This window comes from Vicugna pacos, chromosome 15 (genome assembly GCF_048564905.1).
Source record: "Vicugna pacos chromosome 15, VicPac4, whole genome shotgun sequence".
NCBI lineage: Eukaryota > Metazoa > Chordata > Mammalia > Artiodactyla > Camelidae > Vicugna > Vicugna pacos.
The window spans coordinates 8,223,808-8,247,684 of record NC_133001.1 but is presented as its reverse complement, the minus strand read 5'-3'; the positions used below and the strand labels follow the sequence as shown (position 1 = coordinate 8,247,684).

The 23,877-nt window shown below is 35.9% G+C and overlaps 1 protein-coding gene across 2 annotated transcripts in view; it reads left to right on the top strand.

The window, feature by feature from the left end:
- The window catches only part of ZNF638 (zinc finger protein 638), a 64,694-nt gene extending 43,171 nt beyond the window's left edge, over positions 1-21,523 (top strand). For both annotated transcript variants that reach the window (XM_072937579.1, XM_072937580.1), the window contains 11 exons: positions 964-1,005; positions 1,500-1,634; positions 3,235-3,360; positions 6,288-6,325; positions 10,624-11,848; positions 12,461-12,526; positions 14,430-15,384; positions 16,211-16,315; positions 18,706-18,807; positions 19,552-19,670; positions 21,203-21,523. In XM_072937579.1, the coding sequence (XP_072793680.1) occupies positions 964-1,005; positions 1,500-1,634; positions 3,235-3,360; positions 6,288-6,325; positions 10,624-11,848; positions 12,461-12,526; positions 14,430-15,384; positions 16,211-16,315; positions 18,706-18,807; positions 19,552-19,670; positions 21,203-21,268 (2,979 nt within the window). In that variant the 3' untranslated portion in view covers positions 21,269-21,523. The remainder of the gene's footprint in view (positions 1-963; positions 1,006-1,499; positions 1,635-3,234; positions 3,361-6,287; positions 6,326-10,623; positions 11,849-12,460; positions 12,527-14,429; positions 15,385-16,210; positions 16,316-18,705; positions 18,808-19,551; positions 19,671-21,202) is intronic.
- The last annotated feature ends 2,354 nt before the right edge of the window (positions 21,524-23,877 follow it).

Genomic DNA, 23,877 nt, shown 5'->3' with positions numbered 1-23,877 from the left:
TTCCAGAGGTTATCTTTAATTTTTCCCTCTCATTTCTCACAACCAATTGGTCACTAGTCTTGTCTGTTTTAACTCCAATAGTTCTGGAGTTTGTTCCCTCTTCATCCCATTCACCATTGCTTCACCTCTTAAAAACTCTTAACTAAAATAGTTACTCTTTGTATCTTCTACCTTCAATTATGTCTCCTTCAGAGCCCTTTTCACAAAGTATGAGCCTGCATAAAATTTGAACCTAATCAAATTTAACTGATTTAGAAACTGCATTGTTTCTGTGTGGAGATATTAGAATCTCTACAGGAAGGTGGAAATGCATGCATCTTGGAAAAGCCCTCCACTGAGAATCACTCTAATGGGATGTAATTGCTAAGGTTGTTCTATATATGTCAGTACTACTGTCAAAGAGAAAAAAAAAATAAGAACTGTAGTCTCATAAAGTTCCTTTTCTATACATTGAAACCTTCTGTTAGCTAGCGTCTCCCAGCTTTGACATCCTAGTCTCATGTCACTCTTGGCTTCTTTATAATTAGCACCAAATCACTGTACACTTAAAACCCTGTGATGTTTTTACCAGCCTACATTTTTGCTCTTCCTCATCCCCTATTTTACTTAGTAAACTTTTTGTTTTATAATTTGAATTCTCTTACTGTCTGCTAAGTTAAATCTCCTTTTCCTTGTATATGAATTTGAGTGTTCTCTCCTAAATGGTACCTATGACCTTATTAGTCTTTAAATGTACTTAGGGGACTAGGAAGAATTAAGGTCCATGGGTTGGGTGGGACTTAGATAACTTGTTTAGGAAGAGGGAAGGATTTTGGAAGAAACAGAACTTTTGCTTATTTCTCATTTTATGAAATAGTTCTTAATGCTTTTTAATATAGGTTATTTTACTATAAATTTTGACTAATTAAATTTATAAATGAGAAAGAGCTTATACCTTCAGTCTTCTTCTATTTGCCTTTCTAGGAAGCTGTATTTACAACTTTGATTAGAGAAAATGACCCAGAGGTGAGTTTTGCACTTAAATGCTTGTGTACACTTGTTTGATTGATAGAAACTGATTATTTTATTGTTCACCTCTTAAGAATTAAGGAAAATCTTAGCACTAATTGTAAAATATTGAGGTGATGGAGATGTCATATGAGTCTTCTCTTGGTAAAAATAAGAAAGGGTAAAGAAGTCCTAATGTGAAATATTTTCTAGATACTGGAGCCATACTAACTGGCTTGGGTAAATACTGAGTATATTAAGTGTTTTGGGTGAATACTACATTGATAGAAGAAAGATTATACTTCTTTCTGTTTTGGTATGTTGTTTCACTGATTCTCAAATCTAAAACTGAGACCTCATTGTCTTTACCCATATAATCATTTTCTTACTCTTGGGATAGGACATCACTTGACCTCTGAAAAATTACATTATTGTTAATCTGTGTTTTACAGTTTGATACTTCAGCTTTGTTTCTCTTTTTCTGTGCTGTTTCTTAAAAAAAAAAACTATAGGCAAATGTAGATAAAATTTACGATCGATTTGTACATCTTGATAACTTACCAGAAGATGGACTTCAGTGTGTACTTTGTGTTGGACTCCAGTTTGGAAAAGTGGATCACCACATACACATGAATAATAAAAACAAGGTAAAAAGATCCCTCCTATTTCAGCTGTATATTCTGTAGGGAACATGTATGTACTGAACCATGTATTCTTATGGTCTGCAACTTTGAATTCAGCTTCTGAACTGAAGCATCTGTAAACATTAATCAGTCTCTTAGAATTATGATATACCAGCATACTTTCTCCTGCACTGTGATTGGAAGGAAGAGATGCTCTCTCTCTCTCCCCCTTCTCAGAACTCCTAGTTTTAAAAGGAAATAAAACTTGCACAAGGAAGTATGTGCAAAGAACATCATCTTATGGGGAAGTTTAGACTTGAGTTCATCTAGCCTTTATTACCTTTGTAACCTTGGCTAAGTTGGTTTACAGTTTTAATTTTTATTTGTAAAACCAGGTATTTTCTAAAGTCCCTTCCAGCCATAAAACACAGATAAGTGTTATATGGAAAGAAGTAGAAAATGATCATTCCTTACTTCCGTGATTGGCTTCTTTCCTTAAAAGAAATTGTTATCCTCTTTACATTTACTATGCCCTCTGTCTTTTCTGTTTAATTCAGATGTGTCCGTTAAAATCACATTTTCTTTATTATTTTATAATTAGGTCAACCATATATTACCTAGAATGGTAGATAGGGTTTTATAGCAAAATTGGCAGTGTTTGCTTTTATAGCAAAGTTGACAGTGTTTGCTTCATAAAAGATGTCTAACTGACCAAAAAGTAGATACTTATTTCTTTGACGTACTTCTGAGTGATACATGGAGCATGTTTGGTACTTTAGAAACAGTGTGACCTAAGATGGAAGGGAAATGACAGATGGCATAAAGAATTCAGAACTTGTGCTTTAGATGGTTTTAATCCCATCTTTAAAAATACATACTGTTTTTTTCAGTTTTGCCTTGACTTTGCAACATATAAAAAATATTTTCTCTTGTTTACTTTGAAATGAGGACTAACCTTACTTTTTTGTAATCATGTTTTGAAGTGTGGAAGAAAAAATATTTTTAAAAATTAAATTTTTTATTGTGGTAAAGTATGCATAACAAAACTTAGCATTTTAACAATGTTTAAGTTTAAGTTCAGTGGCATTAAGTAGATTCACAGTGTTGTACAGCCATCACCACTATCCATCTCCAGAACTTTTTCATTTTTGCGAACTGAAACTCCCTGTCCATTAAACAGTAACTCCCCATCCCCCTTTTTCCTGGCAACCACCATTCTTCGTTCAACTTCCTGTCTCTATGAATTTGACTACTTTAGGTACCTCATATAAGTGGAATCCTACAATTTTTGTCCTTTTGTGTTTGGCTTATTTCACTTAGCATAATTTCTTCTAACACGTGTTGTAGCATCTATCAGAATTTTGTTCCTTTTGAGGTTGAATGATATTCCATTGTATGCATATACCACATATCCACTCATCTGCTGATTGACATTCAGTTGCTTCTAACATTTGGCTGTGTGAACAATACTGGTATGAATGTAGGTGTACAAATAACTGTTTTGAGTCCTGGCTTTCAGTTCTTTTGGGTACATACCGAAAAAATAAAATTGCTGGATAATATGGTAATTCTGCTTTTAATTTTGTAAGGAACTATTAATTATACTTTTTTGTTTACTCCAAAGGCAATTCTTCAGTTAGATAGTCCTGAAGCTGCTCAATCAATGTACAGCTTTCTGAAACAAAATCCACAGAACATAGGTGACCATGTATTGACCTGCACATTGTCTCCAAAGATGGATTCATTGAAGGTAAGATTATTTTGTATCAATTTTTGTGCTTTTAGAAAATGAAAAAAGCTTAAAGGTCATTCTCCCAAAAGTAGAAGATATACTCAGAAGGTAATTTGGAGAATTATTCTTGGTCAGTAGTCAACTGGTTCTGAGTTTGGATACACTAGGTTTTAAATTTTTATTTTGCAATCACTATTCCAATTTTCATGGTTTATGGAATAGTACAAATTTGTCTAAATGTGAATAAATTGAGGTAATTTTGGAAAATGTAGTATATTCATTGTTACTTACTATGGACATATGTGCAGAGTGATTCCATGTATATAATATGATTATCTCCAGACTGCAGAATCTACAGAGTCCATTTTGATTTCCTTCTGATAGAAAGTTCATTTATTTGTTTAAATTATTATAAACTCTCTTCTTATATAAGAAACAAGATGTTAGATTCTTGGCTTGCATAGTGATAATCTATGAAAACTATAAATAGTCTGCCTATGGAAGAATTAAATTCAAACTCAGATGTTTTCTCTTTCTAATAGTTTTATTGTATCTCAGTGAAAAGTAAATAGGGAGGTAAATAAAGCCTTACCTTTGGTGTCTGCATGTTTTTTCTTAATCTGCCCAAAATCTTGTGCTAGCTCAAAAAAAATAATTCCACCATCTAAATCCAAATTAAAGTACATTTAAGTAAATGCACCATGGTAGGTACTGACTTAAGCACAAATTTGAATGGCTTGTTTAACCTGATTTCAGAAAAAAATTTTAAAGTTTTTAGCATTTTTTTCCTCAACAGAACCTGTAGTTTAAAGATTTTGTGGGTTTGATATGTTTCAGGTTATTACTTTCAACTGTGTTCAGAATTAGAATAAACTCTGGCTATACAGAAATTTTCTTCCAGAAATATGGTCCCAAGGTCCCGAGTAGACTTAATGAAACAAGTGGAAATTATATGAAACCTCTGCCTGAATTAATGCTTTGCTTCCCAGGTCCTTACTCAGCCTTATTCTGACTCAGCTCATTAAGTTGGAGAGCACAATTGACTTATTGTAGAAGACTTATTAGCTCCACTACTGATAAGAGAGCCTCCTAATCTCGAGCATGTCACATAGTGTCCATTATATCCATTCAACAAATCATAAGTCGAGGCAAGTAGACTAATTTCAAGATACTGCAATGGTCTATGTGAAAAGGAGTGAAAGCCTAAGCTAGACTATGAAATGGAAATAAATTCTGCCCCCAGATTTTTTAATAACAGTTTTAAATTTACCATGTTCATAATGAATTAGCATCCTGTGTTACCCTCTCTTTAACACCCTCCCCCCATTTTTGTTAACCTGTAATGTTACTTCCACAGGTAGTACATTACAGCCTTTAATTCTATAACTATAGTAACCTTGCATACAAAGCATGAAGGCGTAATTCTAAGTACCGAAAACCAATACCTGCATTTTTGATACCTTGACTGAAATATTTAATGAGTGCGTAAGGAAAATAAAGAGTAAAGAAAAGAAATACGTGTCAGTAACTTGCACATGCTGAAGTGTCTTATATTCAGTCATTTTTCAAAATGATGCTGTGTTTTTGTTTTCTTCAGTATTTGAATTATGGCTTTCCTGTATAGTTAAGGAGTTTTTTGTTGTTCTTGATAGGGAAAAAGAAGACTGTCTCCATGTTACTTGGGTCATATAACTTAATTACTGTTTGTTGAATAGAATCTACTCTCCTTTTCAGAGCTGTTCTTCTGACACCCTGTTTAAATTTATGGCCATTTGCTTCATAAGCACCTATATACCTTTGATTTTCTGTTTGTTGCTCTTCTGAGTTACTTCTGTTATTCCTTGGACTCTATCTCATACTCTCTTAGATTACTTTCTGTTTGCTAGAAGACGCTGTCAGATAATTTTTTCAGAAAGTATGTGTGGACGGTAACCTTTCTGATTTCCTTGCATATTTGGAAATAACTATTTTGTTCTTACGTATTTCATTGATAGTATGTCTGGGTGGAGAATTCCATGCTCAGGTTGTTCTTCCTTTTATTGTTTTGTTTTTCTTAACCAATGTTAAGGAGAAGGCTGATTCCAGCCATACCTTTTTTATGTATTCTATTTTTTTCTCTCTGAAAGCTTTTAGCATTTATTTATTAATTCATTAAACAGTTACCTAATTCCTTCTCTATGCCAGCACTGTTTTAGACTTAAGAAAACATTGGTAAACAGAGGAGTCAGTGTCCCAGTCCTCAAGGAGCTTCTATTTTAGTGGAGGAGACAGACTATAAATAGATTAAGATATATGTATGTGTGTATACACATATTTAAAAGGATTATTGTTAAATTTTGTCTAGCACTTTTACATGTTTTGAATAGAAAACTTTTTCTTTCAAAGGCCTTTAATAAAAATATTTTGGGGGGAGGAGGTAACTAGGCTTATTTTATTTTTAGAGGAGGTACTGGGAATTGAACCCAGGACCTTTTGCATGCCAAGCTTGCGCTCTACCGCTTGATCTATACCCTCACCCCCCGAGTAGAAAACTTTTTAAGTCAGCTGGTCTCCCTTATAAAAGTCTTTCAAAATAATAATTGCACGAAAAAGATGTTGATATTTCGAGTTAGTTGTTTTTATTCTTAGCAAAAGCTGGTATTTCTGGGCTTTTAAAGTTAAAAAATTTCTTATTTATATCATCATTATGGAAACTTATTTTTCTCATTAATTGCTATGTGTCATTTATTCTGTCTAATCTTACTTAGTGCTCTTTATCTAAAAATGAGAAAAAATTCTAGAGTCTGATAGTTATGTGGACACTGAAAACTAGCTGTTTTGATATATTTTAAGGTGTGGTTTTGTTTTCTTAGCTTAGATTTTAAGAACTGAAAATACTGTGTTAATGGGTTAAATATTTAAATCCTGTAGAATAGCCTCTTACAAAATGTGGAATTATATTACAGGTTGAAGCTGAGAAAGACCCAGAACTAGGAAAAGAAAGGTATGTTGCTTTAAGTTTGCTAACATTTTCTATAGTATATAGTTAATTACTGAATTTTATTTCTATACTTCATGGTAATCATTCACTTATAACAAAAAGTTTTTATCTTTCATGATCATTTTGTATGTAAGAGTGTTAGGAAGGTGTTTTTGGTTTTGTTTTGTTTTGGGAGGTTTTTTTGGTTCTGTTTGACCTAAGGTTTAAATGTTTGTTGTTGTTTGGGGTCTGTTTTGATTATTTAGGGATTTTCTTTTAAGGAAAATTGAATCTATAAACACAATTTGAATTAAATATATAAATTTGACTTCTTTATGACGTGTTTTGCTAAGACTTTTGAACAGCTCAATTCTGTTACCACTATATTCATAGATTTTTCTATTCCAGAATAGTTAGGTACGGTAGTAAGTTTTTAATATTTTTGTGTAATCCTTTTAAATTTCACTGACTTTAAAACCAAAAAGATAATAATTACTATGTATTTCAGTGTAAAACAAAATAATATGTACACTGCTTTATATTTTCAGAGGATGAAAGCTTGTTCTTCAGAATCTGCAGTAACTAAACTAGTAACTCACAGTCTTGCTTTCAAGACACACACACACACACACACACACACACACCCCTCTTCTTAGTCACTTTCTCATCCTGATGAACTCCACCCTTGTCCCACCAATGAATAACCTCCCTTTTACTGCTCGTTGTTGGGAATCACTGACTGATAATTCTTTCTTCTTTTATACTAGGTGATTTACCCTTATTTCTTAGTCAGTGTAATAAGAGCTGATCAGTTTGAAAGTGTTTAAATACAGAAAGTTTAATTATTTTATTTGATGCACTGCCTAATTATAAGATTCTTAAAAAATAAAAAGTCTTACGGATTTTTCTTCTCAGTGATTAATTTTTATACAATGAGACTTTAAAGTGATAAAGATGATTATGAGTACATTAAAAGTATATTGGTAACTTTAAGCAATAGGTTTTTGCTGTATGTGTTTACATAGCAAGTTTTTAAGTTGCACATCATCATACCAACTATATTTACACGCCTGCAAAGTAATACCAGCAGCAGTGCTTGGTAGAAAAGCCCACAGAGGGCTGAGAAGGTAACAGTGCCACGTGTAGTACTATGAATAGACCTACAGTTTGGCCACAAGTAACTCTGGCTGGTAAGTAAGTAGGCTCTTCCAAAAGTCCATTTTGTATATTTTCTTTGACGGTTTCTTTTACATCTGAGAGAATGGTTATTGTCTCTGTATTGGTCATTTTCTCTCTCTCTCATTGTTTTGACTTCTCTTATATTTTAAAACCAGGTATTTCTTAATGAATTTTCAGATAGTTGTCTAATCTTATAAAATTAATTTTTAAAATTCTAGCACTAATAATTTCTTAATTCCCGCTTTGCAATCAGTTTTTTCTGACTTGTATGACATTAGAGACAAAATACATTGGATGTAGCCAAATACTTCACAGTTTCTTTATTGGAGTAAACTGATTCTGGGAAAATGCTGGTGGTTGTTGTGTCTTTTGTTTTTTGTTTTAAGGGCTTGCGGGTGCTAATTCATCATGAATATGATCCTATTGCTTATAATTAATGTAAAGTATTTATTTCCTCTTTAAAGAAATTTCACATGGATATATTAATAACTTAATAAAATTCTACATTTTGCCTGTTCTCTCACCCCCCCCAAGTGAATGTTATTTATTTATTATGTGATTAAGGCTCCAAATACAGATGCAAGATGAAATGTTCACCACTTCATTAACAATGTTGGGAAGTACTCAGTGGCCCTCTGAAATAAATACTAATCTTCAGTGTTGTTAAGTCTCAGTCTAAAGTTTCTCGGAAAGTGTATGGTATGACGCTAACCTTTGTTCTCATGGCCAGCTTTTATTGTGTACATTCTCTGAAGATTTTGAAACCTTGGTGTTATGGAGGGATGGGAGTAGGACAGGAGGGTGGGAAACTAGATATCTGTATCCTGAATCTAGCCCTTCTGCAATCCTTTTTAGGGCCATTTCCCAGAATATGATTATGTTTTCTTTGATCTTTTAGAAGACTTTTTTTTTTTTAACTCTGGTATTAATTTTGTTTATTTGACATCTCAAACTGACTTTCCAAGCTTACTTGATGAACACTGAAACTTTTTGCTATGTTAGCCAGAAAACTAGATACTAATTTTTGGAAAATGAATCCTATGAAGAAAGCACTTGCAATTTTAAAAGATTGACACAAGAACAAATATGGAATTAAGCCATTTTTCCAAATAGGTTTGTGCTGTCTGTTTGAAGTATGGAACTTGCATAGTGATTCATTTTGTATAAAAGATAATAGCTTTTTAAATTTATTGGCAAGATATAAATAGGTAAAGGGGAAAGACTTGCTATACCCTAGAGCCAGGAATCAAAATCTCCATTGTTACCCTTCTAGCCCAGTAAACTGGTGTTTTTGTATAGCCCTAATTTGTAAAGCCTTTAGGATTAATGTCCTCTTATGTAATGAGGCAGGAATTTAAATTCAGTCATTATTGGAAATGAGTCTTGTAACCTAAAAATGAAAGATTATTTTTTGAGAAAAAATATTTACATAACTGCTGTAACTGAACATCACAACTTTTTCTTATCTTTGTCATATTTGTGCTTGGCAACAAGTTTTATTTTGACTTGTCTTAAGAATTTGGAACACTGGAAATTAGTCTTTGTTATTTTTGAATATAAGGGATGTGAATTATTTCAAATAAAAAAACTTTAAACCCTTTCATCATACAAAGGGTAGCTTATACAAATGAATAGAATACACGTTGATTAAGGTCTGTGATTACTGACTTTTTAACTTAAATAAATTCCTCAGATTTTTTGGCTTTAACAACTTTTCTTCAATTTTTCTTCAATATTTCTTTGATCTCTTAGAAAAGTTTTCTCCTTTGGAAGTTTAAACTTACGATCTTTTGTGGAGGGAAGAATGGTTTATTGGCTCATATGATTGGACCCTGATGTGGTAGTGCTTACTTCTTCCAAACTTCTGAAATATTATTAACATCTCAAGATACAAATAAACGTCATCTTACATTAACCTGAGAGTATATGGCCACCCTGTGAGAAGCATATCAAAGGGGATGTCTCATCCCCTCCTTCCTTAAAAAGTAGGGGGAAAAGTCAATACTGAGATACTGATATGGCATGATCACTCTCTGGTGTCTTTTTCCAACCTGCTGCTATTCTGATGTACTTAAGTGAATGTATCTCTTAAACTTTAATTTGTGTTGATAGCGTGCTGAACATTGTCTTCAGAAGCTAAGATTTTCCTTGTTACTCTTCAAGAAAACCGCTGATGTATGGAGCATTAATATCAAAACAGTTTATCCTCTCTGTGTCAGTGAAAATAGTTGAATCACATACTTTTAAAAATGTTGGATTTCGGAGGACCATGGTGAAATGAGATCAATCGCATGTACTTGCCGTGTATTTTCTGCATTTCTTCTGAATAATTTTACTTAAAATCTTAAGTTATGTATTGTAATTTTAAATTATTCTCTGTAACTGGAAAGATTTCTTTTAACATATTTCTTGAATAATATACCCAAAGGCGTATATTTTATAATAAGACTACATGTTTATGTTAAGGTGATTCTATTAGCTTTGCCTCTAACTTTAAATCTCCAAAAGTGTATTTAAAAGATATTTCCAAAGAAAGTTTTCTTTTAAGTATTACTAATAAATACAGTTCTTGGGAAGTTAAAAACAAATCTGTTACACATCCAAAAAAAAGAAGTGGTTAGAGTCTGGCCTATCATTTTCTGTTTATCTTCCTTTTAGGTAAGGCTCACTTACAAAATTTAAAATTTTAATCCATAGATCATTAGTTTCATTGTAGAACCATAAACATATTATTTCAGCTACAACTGTTGGGATAATGAGACCTAATAATTTGAGATGTCTCAAGTTCACATACGGTCTTCTGATGTCAGAGGCAAACTTGACACAGAAGGAAAAAAATTGGCTGTAACTTACATGAGTGAAAGGATCATATCATATTGCTATTATTTCCTTTTAACTAAAAAGAAGTCTTCAGTGCAGTGGAGGATCTCTTTAAAATTTTACACTGTTTATATATTTACATCAAAACTTAACCATTTTTAATGCTGATTGGCTGGATTTCCCAATGCTTACTGCTAATGCATCAGGAAGTCTTAACAATTAGCATTGACAGGATTATTTATGATGGTTGATTCTCATCATAGTTTGATTTTTGTTTGTGTTTTTTGTTTGTGTTCTTTTTGTTTGTTTTTAAATACTTTTAGCCCTGACTTGAAAAACAATCCAGTTGATGAAAGTGAGGTGCAAACAGCAGCTGATAGTCTCTCTGTTAAACCTAGTGAGGTTGAAGAAGAATCTGTTTCCAACATTCAAATAGGAACTTCTATACAGCAGGAAGAGCCTTGTGAGGAAGAACCTGAAAAAGCACTGTGTGACTCTGACTTTGTTATTGAAACGTTGGAAGTTGAAACCCACGGAGAGGAGGTCAAAGTGGAAATTCCTCTTGTCGCATCCACTCCAGGCAGTATTGACTTATTCACTGACAATGTAGAGGAGTCTGTTTTAAATCAACAGGTGTATACCAGTGACTTTGAGAAGGAAGAGGCAGAAATTATTAACCCTGAAACAGAATTATCAACATCTGATAGTGTATTTATAGAAGAAGGGAACATCAAAGGAATTCTAGAAGACTCGCCATGTGAAGCGGAAGATTTCTTTTCTGGGATTACACAGTCTATGATAGAAGCTGTAGCTGAAGTAGACAAACATGAAACTGTTTCAGAAATAATACCATCTACTTGTGCTGTGTCCTTAGTACCGGGAATTTCCACTGGGGATGAGCAGGCAGTGAGCACAAAGGGAATTTCTGAAAAAAGTAACATGGATGAAAAGGAGGTGAATGAATTAAATACCAAGGAAACCAGAATGGATCTGCAAATGGGAATAGAGAAGGCTGAGAAGAATGATGATAGGATGGTTGCAGAGAAGTTGGAAAAGGTTGTGGCTACAATAAAAGAAAAGCCTGCAGAAAATTCAGTGACCAAGGCATGCCCAAATAAAGGAGTGGGTCAGGCCAATAAGCCTGATGAAACTAGTAAAATCAGTATGCTGGCTGCATCAAATGCATCTAGCAGTAAGTCAAGCATCAAGGCTGGTATGATCTCCTCTCCAAAGGCAAAAGCTACGGCCTCAAAATCTGAAAATCAGAAAAGTTTTCTAAAATCTGTACTCAGAGATCAAATAAATGCAGAAAAGAAACTTTCAGCCAAGGAATTGGGTCTGCTTAAACCTACAAGTGCCAGGTCAGGCTTGGCTGAAAACAGCAGTAAATTGAAACCCACTCAGAGCGGTGTTACCAGAGGAGGCAGTGGAAGGATCTCAGCCCTGCAAGGCAAGGATTCTAAACTGGATTACAGGGATATTACAAAACAATCTCAGGAAACAGAGGCTAAACCTTCCGTCATGAAACGGGATGACAGCAACAATAAGGTGAGGCGGGTAGGAAGAGCGGCCCAGAGTATCCTTGAAGTGATTAGCTCTCTGCTGTAGCTAAGGAGTAGGAGATGTAATCTTGTTTTATGCTTTCACCTCCTCACTCCCTTCACCCCCAAGCTCCCATTTCCCTTTCTTAAATGATTCCTTTGATTTAAACCAATAGACACTTAGAATAATAAGCTCAAGCTTGTAATTTATTAACAGGTTTGAAAGCATTGTTTGGATAAATAAAATGTGGCCAGAAATACAACTGTGTTTAAAAAGTCTGCAGTGAATCTCCTAAGGTGATTTAGCGCTCTGCTTCTGAATGGGAAACCGGTTTTCTCTTTTAAATTGAAGCTTCCTTTATCAGCTTACTGACTGCCCAACTTAGACATTGTGCCTAAAGGGAAGAAAAGACCAGTAAAACTGAATTTGACTACAACTTACAGAGATGATGCCTGTCCTGTTAACTGATTGTTGACTTAGCTTGGTATACCTGTTAAATACTTGTATAAATGAACGTGTTTGGATACTGTTTGCTGTTTGAATTCTTTTTTGTTTTAAGGAACATTAATAACCTCTTTATAAATTCTGTTTTTCTGTGTTTCTTATTTAATATTTCAGACTTTGACTGGGCAAAACACTAAGAATCCTAAAAGCACCACTGGTAGAAGTTCCAAATCCAAAGAGGTAAGAAATAGGCCACTCATACTAACCCATCTAGTCCATCACTCCATGAAAGAGTTCATCTACTGTGTAACTTGTGTCTTTCCTGCAATGACTAGTTTGATAGCAAGAGACAGGAATGAGAAATTTACCTTTGACCTCCATCACCAGTTCTTTATCTGACCTTGAGCTAAGTTAAATAGTTTGTGTTCTTGGTGGAGGGCAAAAGGTTACACAGGGGTGGAAAGGGAATTAGAGTAGGAAGACACCTCCAGTCTCGTATCGATAGGAGTTCGTTATAAATGCATCTGTGTAAAGGAGACTGGTGTTAAACTGGAGTCCTCTCCATTTTGTGGTCCTTTGGGTATGGCTTAGTTTAACCCACTGGATGGGCTCTAAGATTTACTTTCTTGGTACTGGCCTCTACTGCCAAGTAAACATAGAACAGTTTATATTTGATTGTTTGGTATTTTAGGTTTCCATCATTCATAGAATATTTTTTCAGTTACTGTATTTTTTCCCTTGGTAGGGAATAAATTAAGGCCGATTTTGTTGGGGCAAGGAGAAATGTCAGTAGTTTAAGAAGCAGAAATAAGGATTGTGGTTCGTTCCATGGCTTAATAAATTGATAGTACAATTGCTTACAGATTTCTCCCCCTACCCCAAAATTACTGAGTATATATTCTGATATCATTATTATATTTGCTAGTAATTGACCATTGATAGCATACTAAATGTGTAGGAGGGCTGCCAGGAATTTATTTTCTTTAGTATTGGCACCATATTTCAAATTACAGATACTGTTTTTTTTCAAGTGCAGTTCTATTTGGCTTTAATTTTTCCATATAACTTTCTCCAAAAAAAAAAAAACACCTCATATAGGCATACCTCACAGATACTACAGGAAGATGCAGCTGCACATCTAGCACAAGCTCTAGTCACTGTGGATAAAGTACTTCCAGACCACCATAGTAAAGGGAATATTGCAATAAATGCAAGTCACGTGAATTGTTTTGGTTTCCCAGTGCATATAAAAATGTTTATACTGTACTGTACTCTAATAAGTGTGCAGTAGCGTTATGTCTTCAGAAACAATGTACATACCTTCGTTAAAGAATACCTTATTGCTGAAAAATGCCAACCATCATCTGAGGCTTTATTGAGTCGTGATCTTTTTGCAGTAGTAACATTGAAGATCACTGACCAGAGATCACCACAACAAATAAAATAATATTAAAGGTTTGAAATATTGTGAGAATTACCAAAATGTACAGAGACATGAAGTTAGCAAATGCTGTTGGGAAAATGGCGCCAGTAGACTTGCTTATTGCAAAGTTATCACAAGTCTTCAATTTGTAAAAAATGTATTATCTGTGAAGTGCAATAGAATGAGATATGCCTGTACTTAGTATTGCATATCTTAAAATACGTATTATATAAATTTTTTTGTGTATATATATAAATTGATCAGTGGAATAATCTAGTTAGCTACTAACTTTCTAGTTGCCTTTGAGGTGCTTTTAATAGTCCACAAAGTCTCCAAAAGACTTGCTAGATATTATTTAACATATGGAACAGTGAATTCTTTACATTATATTAATTGTTTGATAAATGCTTTAAATATAGTATTTTTGTGCATCATGTTTCAAAACTTGTACATCATTTAGGAAATAGCTGTAATCTTACTGAAATTAAGTAAAGGTGGAATTAGATTGATACCATTAGGATTTTACCTTCTGTGTTATTTTGTAGATTTATTTGTAGGGCTTTAAAAAATATAACTAATACTAGTTTTAGGAAACGTGTCTACACTGAAATTCTCACAAATTATATTGCACATTTATTGAGATTGTTTGGAACCTGGCCAGTTGTCAGTAATTGTTCACAATTCTGTGTTTTGTTTTGTTTTTCTTAACTTTTCCAACAGGAACATGTATTTCCATTTAATTTGGATGAATTTGTTACTGTGGATGAGGTTATAGAAGAAGTGAATCCTTTTCAAGCCAGACAGAATCCACTAAAAGGGAAAAGGAAAGAAGCTCTCAAAAATACCCCCTCCTCTGAACTTAACTTAAAGAAGAAGAAGGGGAAAATCTCTGCTCCTCGCGTGGTTGAGGGAGAATTATCTTTTGTGACACTGGATGAGATCGGAGAAGAGGAAGATGCAGCTGCGCCTCTAGCACAAGCTCTGGTCACTGTGGATGAAGTAATTGATGAAGAAGAAATAAATATGGAAGAAATGGTAAAAAATTCAAATTCACTTCTTACATTAGATGAGTTAATTGATCAAGATGATTGCATTTCCCACAGTGAAGCTAAAGATGTCACTGTACTGTCTGTGGCTGAAGAACAAGATCTTCTCAAACAGGAACGCTTGGTGACTGTGGATGAAATCGGAGAAGTAGAAGAACTACCGTTAAATGAGTCCACAGACATAAGTTTTGGCACTTTAGGTACTAAAGGAGATGAGGGAAATACTGGGAGGGATTCCATTGGGTTCATTTCTTCTCAGATGCCTGAAGACCCTTCCACTTTAGTTACTGTAGATGAGATCCAGGATGACAGCAGTGACCTGCATTTAGTGACTTTAGATGAAGTAACTGAAGAGGATGAAGACTCTCTGGCAGATTTTAACAACCTTAAAGAAGAGCTTAATTTTGTTACTGTTGATGAAGTTGGAGAGGAGGAGGACGGAGACAGCGATTTAAAAGTGGAGCTAGCACAAAGCAGAAGTGACCATCCTACCGAAAAAAGAGGGGATAGAAAAAAGAGAGCTGTGGACACAAAGAAGACAAAACTTGAAGCTTTGTCCCAAGTGGGCCCAGTAAATGAGAGTATTATGGAAGAAGATCTGAAAACCATGATTGAAAGACACTTAGCAGGTAGATGCCTAAAAATTGTAGTTTTTGTTTTATGAGAGGACTACATTTAAAATTTTTTAAGTATATGTTGCAGCCATTACTAACAATTTCACTGTGTTTTGACATAAGAAGCCGACAGGTTTACAGCCAGATGATATTTTCCAAATAAATATGTTCAAGTTTCACAAATTTCTTTTAGTTCAAAAGCAGACGTTACCCCCAAGGTACTATATATACCTTAAGAAAAATTGATGAAACCAGAAAGCAAACTGGAGTACCCATTAGAATTGGAATGAAAATTAATATGTTTGTATTTTTGGGAAAACATAGCTTTTGATAAATAGAAGGATGTTTATATCAGACTGCCTCCTAGCTTTTGCTTAGACTTAGGATTTAGAAAAATTTGTGAAGGTACCATTTCACTTTTAAGTAATATTTTGATGGTATAGAATAACAGGTCAGCTCACTCAGTACTTTAGGGAGATCAAAATAATTTTCAATACAAAAATCTTGAAAAATTTAACCAAACTAAGAATAAAAAATACTAGTAGGTCCCACAGTCTTGTGGAATAAAATAAAAAATACGTGTAGGCTCCTTGAAGAAAGCAGGTAGGAAGGTGTAATTTTGATCAAGATAAATGGGAAGATAAAAGGAAAATGCTTAGATTAATGCTGGATGTTTAAAAATAAAATTCTCCTATTTTAACCTAGAAATAAGTTTCCTTCCCAAATTTGAGTAATATCTATCTTGTTTGCAGGAAAAAAAAGTTAAAGTTGTTGTTCAGAATTAAAAGCAATTTAAATTCTGTTACTGTGGCAATAAAGGAGACTTTCTCTTTTTTTAAAGCTAAAGTGCCAACCAAGAGAGTTAGAATTGGGAAAACACCACCATCAGAAAAAGCTGTTTTGGCAGAACCAGCGAAAGGTGAAGAGGCCTTCCAAATTAGTGAAGGTAAAGCAGGATTGATAGAAGTGAGGTGGTTAAAGTTCTAAAGATCTACCATTTAAGAAGAAAAATAGAAAAACAGTGACCTGGGCAGAGGGAGGAGTGAGGGGGTGGGGGAAGGCAGCCTTACAACGACTAGATCTGGATGAAGATTTTTGTCTTTGTAACTCACAGAGATAATGGAACACAATGGAGTGGGATAATAAAGACAGTCCTGTTATATAATAGAATGTGACAAATATGTGGAATCCACAATAGGTTATTCTGACCGTATTGCAGCATCAAGTAGAAACCACGTATTAACTAGCTCTTATTTGTGGACCAGATCCCTTGCTTTCTGGATGCTGCCAAGCAACCTGCCAATGAATTAAATAAGATGTCTTAATAACATTAATACGATTTATGTTGAAACAAATAGGGAACAGTGTCTAGTGAGGGAGAATACTCCAGTTACCTACCAAGCATTTGTCATTGTGTCCATTATATTCATAGCAAAATGCTAAAAAAAAAAAAAAAAAAGTTAAAAAAAAGAAAAGCACACAGGTCCAGATCTCGAGTTGATTGATTCAGAGAGGTAAAGCAAAAAGTCAATTACTGGTGTGATTTAAACAGCACTATAAGGATGTCCCCTGTGTCATTCTCTTTGTAGCACCCTCGTTGCCCTCTTGCTTTTGTATCTTACCTTCTATAAGAAAAAACTACCAGCTGTGATTCAGTTCATTGAGTCTCATCTCAGCTGGGTCCTCAGTGCTGCTCCACTATTTAGGCCTCCTTCCTTTCCCATTTCCTAACCAGGTGTAGTAGAAACCTGAAACCCTTCTGTGTGCTGTCAGATTGGATTTACTGAGTTTTTTTCTTCTTAATTTAGTCTTATTTGACTTCTCTGCATCATTTGTTACTGTTGATCCCATACTCTTTCTTGCTCTCTGCCTTGGTTGGCCAAGTGGGTGTTCTTCCTTTTTCTGTTCTTTTCTATTGCTCTCTCCTTGATACCAAGCCATACCTAGTGGTTTTACTAACTGATAAATGCTTCTAACATGATTTCATGAGGGTTCTCCCCCACCACCAGAATTTCTGTTGTGACAGGGCAACTTCAGCTACCAGCTTGCTTAGAACTGCCTTACTTCAATGGAAGAATAGAGAGAGGATTGTTTCCTTACTGCTTTTATAACCATATTATATTTTCATTAATGGACAATGTTTGACAAAAGAACCTAGCTTAAGAAAAAGTCATTTTTTAAACGATTTTTAACTTAAAATTTTTGTTTTAACCTATTAAACTTATTATATAATTATATATAATATATTATTATTGTTGTTGTTGTTAGATAAAGGTGCCTTTGGAGTGGCAGGAGAAAATGTGTTTGAGGAAGATTATTACTCTGGTGAGGGAATAAATTTTTGTAGCAAGAGACCAGAGGCTGTTTTAACCATCAAGTCAAGAAAAGGAAGAGGCAGCTTTTTTAATCGACCATCTTTGGGCTTGGTGACTGGTAAATTCGAGGAAAAAGAGAAGAGTAAATAATGATTTCATCGTTTGTAGCCATCCCCTCAGATCTGGTAAAGAGTAGCCTAATTGCATGGGGAAAGCACTGAACTTGAAGTCGCAAGTCTGCCACTTACTCACTATGCAATCTTGGACAGATCAGTCTTTTACAAAACTCTCTTGGTTTTGTTCTCTCCATCTGTGAAGAAATGGGGCTAATAATGACTTGACCTCTGTGTCTCACACAAGATAAAAGCTAAATGAATGACATATACGGGAAAGGGATTTGTCAAGTACTGTATGTACAACAGTTAGGTATTTCAGCTGCTGAGGGCAACCAGAATTGCTTGATACTAGTTTTTGTTTTGTCTTCCTCTCATCTGTTATGCAGTCTGCTAATAACATTGAGCGCCTCTTAGATGCTAATTCACTTTGCTGGGCTTGAATGTTTGTAACGTCACTTGTGATTCTGTCTGACAAGGGTCTTAGTCCATCAGTTTAGGCTCTGTTTTTCTTGACTGGATGGTCTTCAGTACAGGGCGTCAGCATTACTGTCTGCTCGTGTCCTTTTCCCCTTAATCCACACTCTTCCCCCAACCCAGCACTTTGCATACATGTGTTAACTTGCCAGTAACATAGAATTTGAACTTCTTCTGTTACCCTTTAAATTTTTTCTGGAACTGTGGATAAATAAAATATGCTATAAGCTTTAGTCCCATATCCTTAAATACATGTAATAAGATTGAACAGATTTACCCATTTATTCCTTTCATAAAGAATCTTGAAAGAGTAGTCAGATGGGATTAACCAAGAAAGATTTACTTTGAGAGATGATTATCTGTGTTAGTTGCACAAAGTAAGTACGTCTATTTTGAATAACTTTCTTTCTTGAAAAATTTAATGACTTTAGTTGATGAAGAATCTGAATTAAAGGATTCAGAACCAGAACGAAAACGCAAGAAGACTGAGGACGACTCTTTAGGGAAATCAGTGGCACCTGATGTCCCTGAAGGTAAAGTACAAATGACATTTTTTCCTTACCCATGTGAAATAATCAGTGTTCTGTTGTTTAGATGAGTAATGGGACAGCCTTGCTTAGAAGATTATTTTAAGGTGGAAATTAGCACATTGGCATTTCTGAGAACAGTTTATTGAGCTGTGTTTGTACCTAGCAAAGATATTTTTATTGCACTCTTGAAGTCTGGGGTGTGTCTCTTCTTGTATTCCTCGTACTTTCTTTGCTACTCTGGTAAAAATTGAGTTCTCCTTGCCTAGGCAGGCATTTCCAGTTGAGTATAACGTGCTAAAAAAGCTCAGCTGGTAAACTGTTCATGGCCAGCTGAGCTAAGGGGCACCTTGTTAGTTTACCCAGTATATTCTTCAAGCAGACTTGCCTGTCATTCTGCCTCTTCTTCCTGGTTTTTTTTTTTTAAACAGTAGATTCCTAAGAGGTTTATTTCAAAAACTATTAGGTTCTTTCCTGATGAATTGCTATTTTGAAGAAATTCCATGACATTCTTGGAGGCACTGGAATATTACAGAATTTGTTAAAAAAAAAATAAAGACCTCGGTTTTGTGATTAAAGGCTTAATTGTCCTTGATCCCTAGATATACAGCAGTATATGTTATGTATGTATATAAGTATATACTGTGCTTAGTGTGTTTATCATGTTTAAATAAACTGATTAACACAGCTGTAGGTAAATTATTCATTCTTTCCCTCCCTCTTCCCCCTTTCTCTCCCCCGGTCCTCTAGATTTAGACTTTCTTGTACCGAAGGCTGGATTCTTCTGTCCAATTTGTTCCCTCTTCTACTCAGGTGAAAAAGCAATGACAAATCACTGCAAGAGTACACGTCATAAGCAAAATACAGAGGTAAATTTTTTTATTCTCTACTCCTCATAAAACCTTTAAGTAGTGGTATTATAGCCAAAGTACTGATGTCTCCACCCGAAACATGCATTCCTTCCCTCTGTGGGAGAACTTTGTAAGGTTTGTGCAAGATGTTTCTCTTGAGTTCAGAGTCCCATTCATGTCCTTCACTGTACCTTGCCAGTGACTTTTAGTTTTTATTCCTTTTCCTCTGGCAGCATTTGCCAGAGTAGATGCTGCACATCACTAGTCCCATGTGATATCATTAAAATGTGGGAAACTGTATTCTGATGCCCTCTTGCAGAGTCGTAGACATAGCATATGTAAGTTTCTGAATTGTCTGACCAAAGAATCCACTAAACTTTAACCCATTTCCTAAACTGACTTAGTCACACCCCTCACTCTGCCCCCTCCCCTTTTAGTTATACATCACTTTGGGAAGCATTTAGAGTAGAACTGTAGAAAGTCACCATTAGCCATAATTGAAACAATGGCTCTGATTCCTCCTACATGTTTGAGAGTTGGTTTCTATGTCCTCTGTTTGTGGCACAGACACTCATCTAACATTCATTGAGCTGTTTCTTGCTAGAAGCTTATTCAGTCCCCCCCCCATCAACTTTATGAGGTAGGTGTATCGTTCCAATTTTAAAGATGAGGAAACAGGCTTAAAGAGTATCTAAACGCAAGTATCTAATCGCAAGGTCGCATGGCCAAGCTGTGGCAGATTGAGGATTTGCGTGTCTGTGTCATTCTAGACTCGTGTTCAACCGTTGTGCTGTGCTACTTGTGCTCTTGAGTTTATGGCGTCATTTTTCCATTTGAAATCTTCCTCTGGCTTCGCATTACACTTGGAATAATGTCCAGACTTCTTATTGTGGGTCTGTAAGGCCCTGCATAATTTGATTCTCTTCGACTTCTCTGATCTGTTTTTTATTGCTTGCTGTTTTCCAGCTTTTCTGGCTCTCTTTGTTTTATTTTTCATACAAGAAAGGCCCCTTTGCTGCCTTCGCACCTTGATACCGCTCTTCCTTTGCCCTGTCTCAGACCCCCTTGGATAGCTGATTTTTCCTCATCTTTTAGATCTAGACTCAAATAATAGCTTCCCAGATAGGCCTTTGCCTAAGAAAGACCTAGCTTAAAGTAGAACTCTCCTCCCACCCCCAAAAAAGTGTCAGTCTCATTTGCTTTGCTGTATTTCTTCCCTTGATAATGCTTACCACCACCCATATTATCTTGTTTATTTATTTTTTTGTTTTTTTTCCCCCACTAGAATGTAAGCTCCATGAGGTAAAGGGCCTTACCTATCTTGTTGACCACTGAGTCCCCAAGCATCAAGCATAATGCCTAGTATATCATAAATATCAGATGATTCATGAATGGAAGGAAGGAATGTTAATGTAAGGCACTGTGTTTCTAATCTTCATTTTGTAGGATCAAAGTGCTTTTAAATTGTAAATGAAATATATTAGATATGTTTGTATACACAGCAAAGCAACATCTAATAAATATTTTATATTATGAATTGCTTTTAACAGAAGTTCATGGCCAAGCAAAGGAAGGAAAAGGAGCAGAATGAGGCTGAAGAAAGAAGCTCTAGGTGATTGGGGGAAAGGGGAAAGAACTCATTAGAAATTCGTTTAGGGTCCAGTTGATTTGTGTATTTTTGTTATCACTTAATTTGTAATTTTTGTTTCAGAAGCGAATATTCATGTTGTACAAATTTCTGATTGCCCTTGATGTAGAGAGACTGATGGGGAAAGTATGATGGGTTTGATTTTTATATCAAATCATCAGGCATGGAGAAATATCTTTTAGAAGTGTTAAATAAATGTTCCTACTGTATATTTAAAATACAAGCTTGTGTTTGTGACTGATTTATTAAGGATCTGCCTGCCTCTGATTGCAGACAGGCTTCTTGCAACCACTGTGGCTCGGGATATTTGGATTTTCTTCATGTATTACTGGAAGTCACAGACATGACAGTATTTGCCTTTGTTTCAGCCATCTTTGTACAGGTCATAGACTTCTTAAAACTCTCAGTTTTTCTGGATAAAATTAGATTATGGCGTGTTTGGCCCACGTAGGTTTGAGTAAAACTTTGCTTGATTTTTTTAATGGGTTAGGAAGATATTTCTTCTGCTTCTGGTAACATCTGCTGTGGGTTTTTCTAGCTCAGAATTTAAAGCTAAATTAGTTAGAAACCTGAGGAACACAACATAAGGAAACTATCAGAGAACACTATTGAATCTCTTTTATCCTTCTGTGAGCCCTTGATTAAGTAATTGGCTTGTATTTTAGGCCTTTCTTACTTACTTAAGAAATACATTATCATTAAACTTGGAATTGCGCTCAGTAGGGAGAGCTGTACGTGCTGAGATGGGCATCTGTGACCTACAGACAGCTTGAGTCCTGTCTCCCTGTGTCCACCGAGGGCCTTTCTCCTTGCGTGGTGACGTGAAGTAGTCTTGGAGAGTACAGCTGAGTGTCTTGATCTTCTTGGTGGCTAAGGAGGGCTGCACGTAACAAAACTGCATAGTGCTGTATACACACGAGTGCATATATAACTGGTGAAACTGAACAGCTTTATGGGTTGTACTAATGCCACTTACTGATTTTCATATAACTTTATAGTTACTTAAAATGTTAACGCTGGGGGGCGTTGGCAGAAGGGTGTATACGAACCTCCCTGTATATTTCTTTGCCACTTCCTGTGAGTCTCTAATTATTTCAAGAAGAAAAATTTTAGAATTTGGATTCTGGGATTGCGTTGATCATATATTCACAGAGTACATGGATAACCTCTTTGTCGGGGGTGAATAGGACATGGTAATCTGGTATGCAGTGTCATCACAGTTACTCCAGTTACTGCCAGTGGTAGCAGGGAGTGAAGTGCAGTGGAGGGCAGGCATCGGAAGACCAAGCTTCTGTGGCACTCAAGTCGCTGTGACAGCGATGGTGATTACAAAGATTCTAGAGTCGCCTCGTTTCCTGTGGCCTCAGTGAGCGTATTTAGGGAGAAAGAGAAAAGTTATGAGCATACAGTTGAAACAGGCATGGAGACCCGGAAGGTCTCTGTGGCAGCTTTGAAGGAACTCCTCATCTGGCATCACCAGGCAGGTACGGGTGAGGAGCTCCTGGTGTGACGCGTTCCCTTCAGAAACCTGCCAGCCACTTGCTAGCTGGTTGACTATTCAGCCCCTCCCATCGTGGCGGGTACAGTGCTTTCTCCTCACCAGGCACGTACACGTGCGGTATGGATTTGCCTTCCCTAAACTCAGGGCTTCTGATAGTCCCACCGTTTGTGGACTTAGGGATGGACTTATTCATCACCATAGAATAACATCCAACATCACTTTGACAAGGAGATACATTTTTTGATAAATGGACGTGTGAGCCATGGGCTCGTGCCCACAGACTTCACAAGTTTTACCATGTGCTCCATAACCCCGCAGCTGCTGGCTGATAGGTAGAATGACCTGCTAAAGACCAGTTGTGGCCCAAACTGGAGACAGCGTGCTGGAAGGTGTGGGTGTTGTGCTACAGATGCTTTATATATTAGAGACCAGTATGTGGTACCATCTCCCCCGTGGCCAGAAAGCATGGATTGGGGTGTTCCCCTCACTATTATACCTACTAACCCACTGGAAGGATTTTTATTTCCCTTCTGTGTGACCTTGACCTAGTCTTTCTGGAAGTCCAAGTACCCAAAAGAAGAATGTGTATACACCAGGAAATAAGGACGTGACTCTAATGAATTAGAAGCTGAGACCGCCCTCTCACCTTTTGGGGTTTCTCATGCCACTGGACCAAAAAGCAGGGAAAGAGGTAATATGCCTGATGGGGTGATTGGTCTTGTTGACCAGAGGAAATTAGTTGCTGCTACACAGAGGGGGCAAGCAGGACTGTGTTTGGCACCCAGGGGATTCGTGGGGTGCCTCTTAGAACTCACTTTCCCAACAGTTTCAGTCAAAACTGTGGCAACCCGATGAAGACAAGACCAGCAAGGACGCAAATCTGCCCTGCCTTCCTGTAAGCAGAGGTGGAATGAGCAGTGGAAAAATTAGCTGAGATTATCAACATCGGCCTTGTTACCAGATACAGAGGTGGTGACTATAGCAGCCATGTTATATGATTCTTTTTTTTTAAATCTCTTTTGCCTCCATTATTCTATATGCTGGACGTAACTAACTAAGGATGCTCTGACAAGTAC